Source organism: Simochromis diagramma, unplaced genomic scaffold, assembly GCF_900408965.1.
Source record: "Simochromis diagramma unplaced genomic scaffold, fSimDia1.1 OVJJ01000802.1, whole genome shotgun sequence".
In the NCBI taxonomy this organism is placed as follows: domain Eukaryota; kingdom Metazoa; phylum Chordata; class Actinopteri; order Cichliformes; family Cichlidae; genus Simochromis; species Simochromis diagramma.
Window position 1 is genome coordinate 3345359 of NW_024387492.1, and position 10846 is coordinate 3356204.

The 10846-nt window shown below is 44.5% G+C and overlaps 1 protein-coding gene across 5 annotated transcripts in view; it reads right to left on the bottom strand.

Moving 5' to 3' along the window:
* Nucleotides 1-2497: 2497 nt before the first annotated feature.
* The window catches only part of runx2b (RUNX family transcription factor 2b), a 37146-nt gene continuing 28797 nt past the window's right edge, over nucleotides 2498-10846 (bottom strand). For 4 of the 5 annotated variants that reach the window (XM_040017198.1, XM_040017195.1, XM_040017196.1 and 1 more), the window contains 3 exons: nucleotides 9956-10123; nucleotides 8243-8404; nucleotides 2498-5675 (listed from right to left, as the gene is read on the bottom strand). In XM_040017198.1, coding sequence (XP_039873132.1) covers nucleotides 5197-5675; nucleotides 8243-8404; nucleotides 9956-10123 — 809 coding nt within the window. In that variant the 3' untranslated portion in view covers nucleotides 2498-5196. The remainder of the gene's footprint in view (nucleotides 5676-8242; nucleotides 8405-9955; nucleotides 10124-10846) is intronic. The other variant, XM_040017200.1, reaches the window with a different exon arrangement.

Sequence of the window (10846 nt, forward strand, 5' to 3'; positions counted from 1 at the left end):
GTTTGCCATTTTTCTGACAGTCGAGATGGTGTATAATTTGAAACACTGACATGAAGCAAAGTCATGGGACAAAGAGGGCTTTTGTTTGCATGTTTGGTCGCTCTCCATGGTACTGACACTCACATTTTCACAGTAATTCCTGCTTCTTCTTCTTTCTTTTTTTTCAGGCAGTGTGGCCAGTATCAAATTGCATAATCTGAACTAGCAGTGCTCATTAAATGTAGGCATTTTAGGTTTCATAAGTGCACTCTCTTTGAGCTTCACTTAGCAGCAAATGGTTTCATGGAATCAAATGTTTCCAAAGCAAGCTAAAGACACAGGCATGCTTTAATCTAGTGATGAATGGATTCTGGTGCAGGATGTCAAGGCTGCCTTACAACCCTACCATGTCTGTGAGGTTCTGGGCTGCTGCCTGGATGCGGCTTGCCTGCCAGCTGATCATTTCTTTTATTACAGGTCAGAAGACAAGTTGTCTTTTACGGTCCCCTCTCTGTGAGGGTGAACAGCTTTTCAGATCTGGCATTCATTTATGGAGGAAAAGCTCTTGTGCAGGCTCGACTCCACAGAGGCAAGATGTGGGGTGTTTGGAGGCTGTGCAATAGTTCCACTAACATAATAAGTGCTAGTTTGGCTATATGGAACGCCGTATAGGTGGGCCCCCTCCCCGCGGTCCCCATGGTTAAATTAAGGAGCCACTAGAGTGCGCCAAAGTACACAGTTATGGTTGTCACAGTTTGAAAATCTCAAGGATCAAGCAGTGGGTGGGTGTCGGTGGAGAGGTGTCAGTTACCATCACATCAAATTACTGACAGTTTTTATATATTTTATGGTGGGAGTGGGCTGAAGTCGGAGAAGATGGTCATCCTCTGAGACGTGACGGTGGTCGCTCCAAAACACTGAAGCCCAGATGACATCAGGTAACAGCGGTTCAGGGAGGTCAAAGGCTTCACGCTGGTTCTACAGCCCACACCGGAGAGCCCGTCAGCCTCAGTTTATCTTGGGACTAAATGAGAAATCAAGATGCACGCACACACACACACGCGCACACATACAAACACACTCAACCCACAGCTCTGTTAGTGGAGACGGAAACATAGGAAGATATATACAGCTCTGTGAGTGGTATGAGGCCCTTGAGGATCACTTCCCGCCTGAGCTGCTCCTCTGAAACGTTTGTAGAGGTCACGTAAACAGTTTGTATTGGGCTGTCAGTTGTGTGTGTGTGTGTGTGTATATCTGTGTGTGCACAGTCCTTTGAGTGGAGTGGTTTTGTCTCCTCATAAACTCTTGTTTGTATTCCTGTCAGTTGATTGCATAATATAAGGAAGAAAATACAGTCTGAGCTGTGCTGCTGCAAAACTACTTACAACCTGGTATAAAAATCAAGCGCACATCATCGCTGGCATCATGTTCAACCACCAAAATTTAACAGGGACAAAAAGCTCTATTCCAACCCCTCTTTAAACGAGTCTGCCTCGGCGCTGCTGTCTCTCCCGTGCATGGAGGACATTATGCTAATTTCCCTGGGTGTCTGGGTCCCGCTGCTCCTCCAGAGTTCATTATGATAATTGCTAGACATGGCTGAGAACGCTGAGAATGTGAACCTGAAACCAGCAGGAGCTTTTTCCACGCAATCTATATTCAGGGAAATCCCGAGAATGTTCCCCAATCTGGACCATAAAAAAAACACATGGGGATGCTGTAGATCTCCGGCTCTGTTTCTTGTGTACGTGCACGCTTGGATTGGCTCTATTATGTCTTGGAATAATATAAAACAGCTTCCCCTGGTTCTCCCTGTCTCCATCTCTTGGGGTTTTCGCTTCACCTTTGAAATGCAGCCATGTCAGTTGCAGTAGTGCGCCGGCTGAGCGTGCAGTTAGGGACGGAGGTTCGACGCCGCCTCAGGCCCGCGTCCAAAGACAATGTTGGTGCAGACGGAGCGGCAGACAAGAGATGACACGACCAACACGCTGCAGAGATCAGCGTGTTTCAGGGAGAGATCGAACCAGCAATGACTGCTAAGTGTGCACAGGCGATTAAGAGTAGACCGAGTGATGGCTTTTATTTTGAAATAGGTAGAGGAAACTGAATCCAATACCCAGAAAGTTAAGGCTCTTAAATTAAAGATCCTGTATAAGGAAATGCAATTACCTGGCTATGTTTTCCCACTCCAAGTTTCCTCATCACACGGCTGTAATTTTGTAACAGCTGTGGTTTCTAAAGTAAATGTGTGTATCTCAGAATCAGATAAGCACAGGGAAGTCTTCTGGGGTCCCCATTGCACATAAACTGCATTATTATTATTACTATTAAGGTGAAAGAAAAACTGATTTTGGTGGAGAAACAAGATTCTGATGGGTGGGGGGGTGGGTGGGGAAGTAAGTTACAAAATTCCTATTTTATTCTTAAAATAAACAAAAATGTACAATCACAATGCCAATTTCACTCACTGTTGTCAGGTCTGCGTTTCCCTTAAAAAACAAAACAAAACAAACAATCGAAAAACAAATTATGATCTTTATGAAACGTACCAGCAAAGTCTAACAGTCTCCATTAGATTGAGTTTCCTGACAAGTGTTCATGAGAAGGAGCATAACAATAGAAATAACGAGTAAACTTTACATAAGAGCAGGTACAATTCCTGGATATCATACATGTTGATCAATGAATAATACAAGTTTTTTTTTTAATGACAGTTTGTACGCAACATTAAAAATAAAAAATTTTAAAAAAATGAACTTTTGTATTTTGAGGAACAGCAAAAAAAACCCAAACAGAAGCAGATGAGGACAGGTTAGGGTGTCAGTGCTGCGTTTAGGTGTAAACAGTTTTTAAAAGATTTGTGAAGCAGATTAAATAAATTCCAACAGATGTGCATAGTATTTGGGAAAATGCTATAAAATCACAGCAATCTAAAAGGTTTTTGAATTTGTTTATTTATGTTACGCTCTAACAGCAAAAGTACTTTTCGTGCTGGGCTGAAGCTGCTGGAGAAATGTGTGTGTGTGTGTGTGTGAGTTGAGAAGATCCTCTGCAGAGTGTGCGTGCAAATCTTAAATGAAAAGCTTGAAGTCTGATCCTTGGACAGGGCCATGTTTTTCTCAGCTTTTAAAAATTGGGTTATTATATTACCTTCATGCACTCAGTATCATACTGTATGAAAGCAAGAAAAGAAATGCTTTTTTTTTTTTTTTTTTTTTTAAACAAATGCCAACTGCCTTGTGAAATCAGATTAAACTCCAATATAAATGGCTTGTTTGTCCAAGTGTTATCCATTCTGTGTGTGTGTGTGAGACTCCAGTGGCGTTACATCTCCACTGAGGACCAAAACCACGAGCCCTGCTGGCAGCCCGCCGCAAGTGCTGCTAGAAATAAAACAAGAAATAAGTGCTTTATGAAACAAACATACACAAGTCTCCCATATTTTTTGGTTACCAGTTTGCTGCCAGCAGCTGAATCCAATCGCCACTTTGTTGTTTTGTGTTTTTTGGTTGTTGTTTTGCACTTTTTCCCCTTAAACTTTAACACATTTTAAAATCTCGCACGGTCATTTTTAAACCCAGACCTCCCCTCATATCGAGCCCACAGAGAGATTTTAGATTTAGACCCTTATTGTTGACATTAGCCAATAAAGAGGGTAAAAATCAATTCGGTAAACCCAGAGTAAAAATTGGAAAATAAATAAAAGCCGAAAGGATCACCAGAGTCTCTTTTGTTTCTCTGCGATTTCCTTTTTAACCCAAAAGACAGAAAGCAAGAAAAAAAAAAATACAAACCTGTGTGTGTGTGTGTGTGTGTGTGTCACACACTAAGACAGACTTTTTCAAAGCTATCTTTTACATAGGATATGAAAGCTATAATAGACTTGGCATGTCAGAGCTATAATCTTGACCGTGCTTTCAGCCAGGCTGGGTATGAAAAAAAAGAAATGCAGATATAGCAAATCTGTGGGATCAACCAAGGATTCTTCCAGTCCTGAGGAGTTCATGTATCACAAAATAAGTGATCCTTAAAGTCTGACCTGCCTCTTTTAAAGTGGGCCATTAGGCACAGTACCCACTGCAATCATCTTTGGGCTGGACGTCAATTCGTGTCTAAATGCACCATTTCTTATTTGGAAGAGAAAATGCATAAGTATCTGTGTGCATGTCAGACTAGACAGAGCAAAGAAATCAAGCAGAATTTCCCCAAACGGATAATTATTTTCCCCCATTGAAACTCTCTTTAATGGTATGTTGCCAAGAGGCACAATACGAGTTATTGCTCAATAAATACCAAAGGTTTAATTCCGAGCCAAATGTGTGTCAACGCCTCGCGAGGATGTGGGGCTCTGGATGTGTAGAGCAGTTAAACTGAAAGTTACACCAGAAAAAAAAAAAATGTTGCAATACTCTTTGGAAATTACATTTCATATTCAACACGATTTTAAATCTTTGGGTGCTACCAGAAAAACAAAAACAAAACGTACTTTCTTAAATTACCTATCAAAAAAAAAAAAAAATCATTTTAACTTAGTCATATAGATGCATCAAAAATATTCAGATTACCTTTCTTTGACTCAAGTTTCAAATACAATACATAATTTATGGCTTTATAAGTTAAAACGAAGAAAACGCCTCAATCTACATCGTTTCACCCACAATATACAAGTTAAATTAATCGGTTTAAAGCAAAATTTACTGTCCACACCACTTAAAGTAACATATGCGTTACTCTTATTACTTGCTACTCAGTGCTTAACTTGCATCTTGATATTGTCGTAGTACAAAAAAAAAAAAAAAACACAAAAAAACATGCTCTGCAAAAAAAGCCTTAAAGAAATACAAACACTGTACAAAAGAGGCAGTCTTTAACAAATATCGTCGAAGCATCCCTTTAGCTTTGTGGAATAGAATAAAACTGAAATAATGTCTCATCCACTTGGGCCTAGTAAACCAAAACTGTCTTTTTCATTATTGCTTTGAAACTGACTCCCTTTGTAGCGCCACGGTCTAAACACATTCCAGGAGGACAAGTCCACACACGTTTGGTCTCTCTTGCTCTCTCCCTCTTTTTTTAATCTCAACCTTAATTTCCAAAGGTAGAGACAGCTGATGTAAGCTCAAAAATCCCCTTTTTATTAAAAAAAAGAAAGAAAGAAAAGGTTTTGTGCTTTCAAACCATGACATCAGTTGACTTCTTATCTCTCTGCCTTCTTCAATATGGCCTCCAGACTGCTTCATCCATGCGGCCTCCGGGGTTGAGTACAGTTGGGGAGTTACTGTGGCTTCCGTCGCCGTCCACCCCTCCCTCTGTCTGGCTGGGCAGGTTAGGGTTCACCAGGGATGTGCCCGTGGAGGCGCTAGTGCAAGGCGGGATCATCCGGGACGGCGAGCGGTCCCCGCCGGGAACCATGGAGAACTGGTACGTGTTGGAGGACGTCCCGTAGTACAGATAGGGCGTGCTGCTGGTCTGGAAGGGTCCGCTCTGACTCTGGGTGGAGCCCGGGTACGGAGGGGGAAGGTAGGTGTGGTAGTGGGCGCTGCCCAGCGACATGGCTGAGGTGACGGGCGGGGTGTAGGTGAAGGTTGCCGGGTAGTGCATCCGAGGGCTGGAGAAACGGCTCTCTGTGAGGGAGGAGAGGCTCGGGAACTGGCGCTCGAACTGACCGGGGAATGGGCTCAGGTCAGAGGAACCTGAAAGGTGAAAACACAAAACGCACAAACACGTGAATTTCGTCGGTGTTTTATGACGTCGACAGGAAGGATTTATTACGGAACCTAAATAATCACACATCAGCTTGTCAGTTGTGATTGCGCTGAATGTGCTTTGGACTATTAAACCATTTAGCACTTTGTCTTGTAGAGTAATTGAATTTAACGAATACGTCTCTTGAGAAATTAAACAGCAGTAAACTGAATTGTCTATGAACCAATCTGAAGAAGCTAATAGATTTTGCGGGCACGGCTGCGGAGCAGCCTTCATCTATCAATATTAATAATGATATATCGATGAACTTCAGTCAGCTTTTTTTTCCAGCTGCTGCTATTCGGTTTCCATGAAGTTACCAAACGCACATCAGCAAAGTCGCGTGCAAGCATGTTTACACCTTTGCATATTTATGTTCCTGTGAGTGTGTTGGTGCATGTTTATGTGCATCTGTGCAACTGTTTATGCATGCAAATATATCTGTGCGTGCGTGTGGGGGTGGTGGGGGGAGCTGTATGTGTGTGAATACTGTATGCACATAAAAAAAAAGAAGCAGTTGGGATGAATCAGGAGCTGCACATGTGGAAACACTTTGAGCAGAAACAGTTTCCATGAGATCCATAATGAGGCAGGGCTGAGCTCTGATGTGGCTCCTCTCCTCGCCTCCCATCGGCTCCAGCCTGTGTGTGTATGTATCCGTGTGAGTGTGCGTCCGTGCAAGCGCGCGCGGGAGGAGTGTGTGTGTGTGTGGGGAGGGAGGGGGGGATGAGAAGGAGCTGCTCCATCTCACCCTTCGTTCCTCTTTTCGCTTCATCCCTTTAAAAAATACCCAAAAAACCACTAACTGGCTGCGGCGAGCTTCGCGCTGGGCGAAGAGTTTAAGGAGAATAGGAGGTCCTCCCCTCCCCTCTCTCCCCGTCTCCCTCTCAGCGGTTTAGTCCAGCCATGGCGCTCTTATCATAAATCACCAGGCGTCTTCTGTGTCACCATGTCTGCTGCGAGAGGACAGGGGGTGGTGGGGAAGAGGAGGGGAGGTGGGCGCAGTGTTTATGTGCAGGGAGGGATTGCGAAGCCGGGTTTGTCGCTGCAGCGTCAGATAGCATATGCTGCTAATTAAGGCCTTTAAACTTCCTCTTTCCCCCCCGAGATCCGTTTGATTCTAATAGAAATAGTAGGCGATTGTCTCTCTGTTGCAGAGGGGCAGTGTGATCTCAGACGTGACCGGCGCTGTTCAATAAACCCCCTGCTTTTAACTTCAGGACCTATTTTTGTGCTCAAAGAGGCCCTGTGATGATGGGCCAGATCGAACTTTATCAGCCTAAATAAAACCAGAGTGTAAACGTCTGAATGTTTGGAAGGATGTTACAAAACTCGGGGGCGTTGCTTCCGAATGAGGTGTTTGACTTGACTGATGAACTTTTTTTTGCAATCGCTTCTGAGCAAATGTAACATTTTGACACACGAGCCGGACCGCTTAAGGGAGGGCGGAACCCCGATACAGCATCCATATCAGCTTCTGCTCGTGCTCGTCGGTATGTTCTGCGGCTGGATACGGTTACACAGCCGCCTGGCGAGGTGTCAACATGATCTCTGGAGATCTGAGAGCCTTAGTCACATCGCTTAGGAGGCATTAAGCGCTTGAGGTGTGCGACTGGGTAAAAGTGGGGAGGCGAGTTTTTGCCCCCGTGTTGGTGCTCGCGCTTTGAGAACAAAGACCAACGCTCGCTAGATGAAAGCTGAAGTGAGCGACCAAACTAATCAAAGTTGACAAGGCAGCTGGCGGGATTTTAAACCCTTTCTAATGCAGAGTCACACGGCTGCATCGCTTAATCACTCACCCTCGCTCGGGGCACACACACACACACATGCACACAGAGGAGGGTGTAGTATGTTAGCACAAGGAAACAGAAACAAAAAGTAGTGTAGAAAAAAAACTGGTGGCAGTGAGTCAAACAGGTGTACAGGGCAGAAACTCGTCTGGCGGCGTGCAGGGATTTTAAAGGAGCTCTTACATTGGGGGAAAAACAGGGACAAATTGGAACACAGATGCTGCCGTTACTGCAAACAGACTGGCTAATGCAATTACCCAGAATGCCTTGAGAGAGTGGCACATCGCTGTAAAGACACTTTATTTGTCAGTCACGAGCCTGTTATTATCCCTGGGCCTGTTATTACCCATGCTCCTCTGGGATCAAAGGCTCTGAGCTTGGAAAAAAAAAGAAAAAGGAAACAATAGTTGTTTTTTTCCCCTCGACTGTTTGAAAAACATCAAGCAAAGCGTTCTCTGGAGAGATGGTTGGACAATATGGCCTCATTCCTCACGTTCGCCTGAGAATGAGCTTGCTTTGCTGAATTATTCTCTCTTAAATAGTAGCTCATAGTTTTTTCTCCCCTCTTTGTATACGTTTCTGCTTTTCACAGTGTGAAAGTGCGTGTGTGCCTGTCTCTCCACCCCTACCCCCCCCCTTTCTCGCTGTAAGAAAAATGCTGCAAACTTGTTGTAAAATGTTGTAAACTAAATTACTTGTAGCAGATTAAATGACCCTGACAGTACCTGGCAATCGTCTAGGCACGTCACTGATGGCAGGCAGACCTGTGGCTCGGCTGGAGGAGAGGGGGGTGGTGGAGTGGACCGAGGGGGACGCCATGGGACTCAGGTAGGACGGATACGTCTGTTCGTACGACCAGGGAGGAGAGGACTGGGACTGACGAGGGTCTGAAGGGGAGAAACGGAGGGAGAGAGGACAGAAATGGAAGTGGGAAAGAGGGGGGGAAGATTACAGAAAGACGTATAAAGAAAACACAAGACAGGAAAAGAAAGGAAGAACGAAAGAATTACCACTGGCCCACAAGCTTGTTCAAATATTCAGATTTTTTTTGGGAGGGGGGGGCGGGAAGGTTGGCAACAATAACACAACGAGCTGCGGACTTGATCCGTCGCTATGCTTCTCCGCGCCTGTGTTTAGGGTTAAATATCACTCGGGCATGTTATGCAACATTTTTTAATAATAAGACTTCTAATGTTTACCTTTTAGAGAGAAGATCTTCCTGTTTGCCTTGTAAAACTGTGTGCTCGCAGCTGAGGCACAGAGAGCCTCGCTGGCACTCAGCCACGGTGTAAACACACCGGCAGACAACCACAACACTTTATCATTGTGTCTGTGCGGCAACAAGGACTCAGAATGGAAGCTGATTGAGACAGAAAGTATATGTGTGCGCGTGTTTATGTGTGCATGACAAAACTAAACTATTTGATTGTTCACTTTCAAGTGATTTCTTTCACTGTTTTTGTCAGATCACAGAAGGTGAGGAGGCATGCCAAAAAACCCAAAGAAACCAAACAATCTTATCAATCAAGCAGCACCTGTTTGGCAGTTAGCTCGCGTGCTACTTTCAGTCCAGTGTACAATTGTCACCCCCGCACTGCTTTGCTGCGAAACCGTGCCCTCAACGATCCATCGAGTCGCAACACAAAACCGTGACAGAGATTAACTAAGAGCTAAATGACGACGTGTGACGTGCCTCCAGAGATTTGGGTGATCGGGTAGCAGCCATCCCAAACCGTGAGAGATTTTGTTACCTTCTAAGATTGATAGAGTGATTGAGCAGAGAAAGACAGATGATCTCAGAGGCACCGTGCTTGGTGTTTTGTGGCTCAGGATGTGTCTGAGGCTCCAATTGGGGTTTAATATTTCACCTTACGTACAGTAAACTGTGCTCGGTTTGTGACTCAGCCCACCTGTCCAGAAAAAGCATGGCACTTGTTGGACACGCGCCTATTCCATGCTTCAACTCTGTTATACTTTCTTGGAAGGGAAGCGATGTGAAAAACGTCAAATTTTAAAAATAAAAATGCCCGCTAACTCCTTTAAAACCTTCCTTTCCTTGTGTGCATCCACAGTTCAAAGCATGTGTGTCTGTGTGAGGATTTCTTCACACGTGAAAATAAGAAGACTCGTTTTTAAAATACAATTTGGAATTTTGGCAACTCAATTTTGCAGGATGACAGCAGAGTATGATCATATCATGTTCAGCACAAGGAGGGTTTTGGTATCCTAGATGACACATACACACACAAAGCTTGGGCAACAGCAAAATATTTGTATTTGAAACTTATAACAAGGAACTATAAAATCACAGAGGTTTAAGATCAGATACGGAACAGCGTGCTAAGAGATTCTGTGCATGCACACTTCCTGGACGCTTCCAGCGCCTGGATTCTCCATCAACACCAGGAGGTTTGTATAAGCCGTCCTTGGCGGCTCACCTGTTATCTGCGTCTGTCCCTGTGGGTTGAAGGAGTTGGCCGCCGTGTTGAGAGCTGGCCGGGGAGCTTGTGTCGGAACCGCGACCCTCACCCTCATCCTCTCGAGCTCGCTGAGGCGGTCGGAGAACAGACCAGTTTTGGGAGGATCCTCGAGCTTCTGACGATGCCCTGCAGACACAGAAAAACAAAACAAAGCACTGTTATATTGACGGGACGCAGGCAGTAGCGAAACACCCATTTAAACACTGACTGTAAGTGCTCCGATGTTGCCAGCAAAGAATATTTTTATCACTGTGAAAGAAAAGTTCTGGGCAACGTTCAACTCTTAGGTCGTTTGCTGCTCCTGAACCTTAGAGGCTCACTTCCCGATAAACACAGTTTGTACCCCAAACGAGGAGGAGGTGCAGGCGCATCTGGGAATGGTGTCCCAGACCCTGATAAGTAACAAAGTCGTAGGCAAATTCCTTGGATCTTTTTGCATGGGAATAAAAAGAGATGTTCTGATGTATGTTAATTTTTAACCTGAGGCTTCTTCCACTAGTAAACACAAGCTCTCATGCCATTGCCCCATTATCCCCACAGGAGTCATAACCTATGCCAAATATATTATGCATTTTCTCTTCCTGCATTCCTTTACCAATAATTTTACACCCTTTATATCCCCGATTCTATTCCACTCTCTCAGCCTGGTAACTCTACACTCCTCCAACATACAAACACATATGCACGCTGCTAACACATACAATTTAGGTTGTACACAAATGCAAGATGATGTCTGAGCCTGTCTTAGCAGTCACTTTGACCTTGTAGTGGGAACCAGTGCAAAACCTGCCCAGGGCCCACAGGTGTAGATTATAGTTTAGTAAAGGTGGGGTAGAAAGAGAGGCCTGG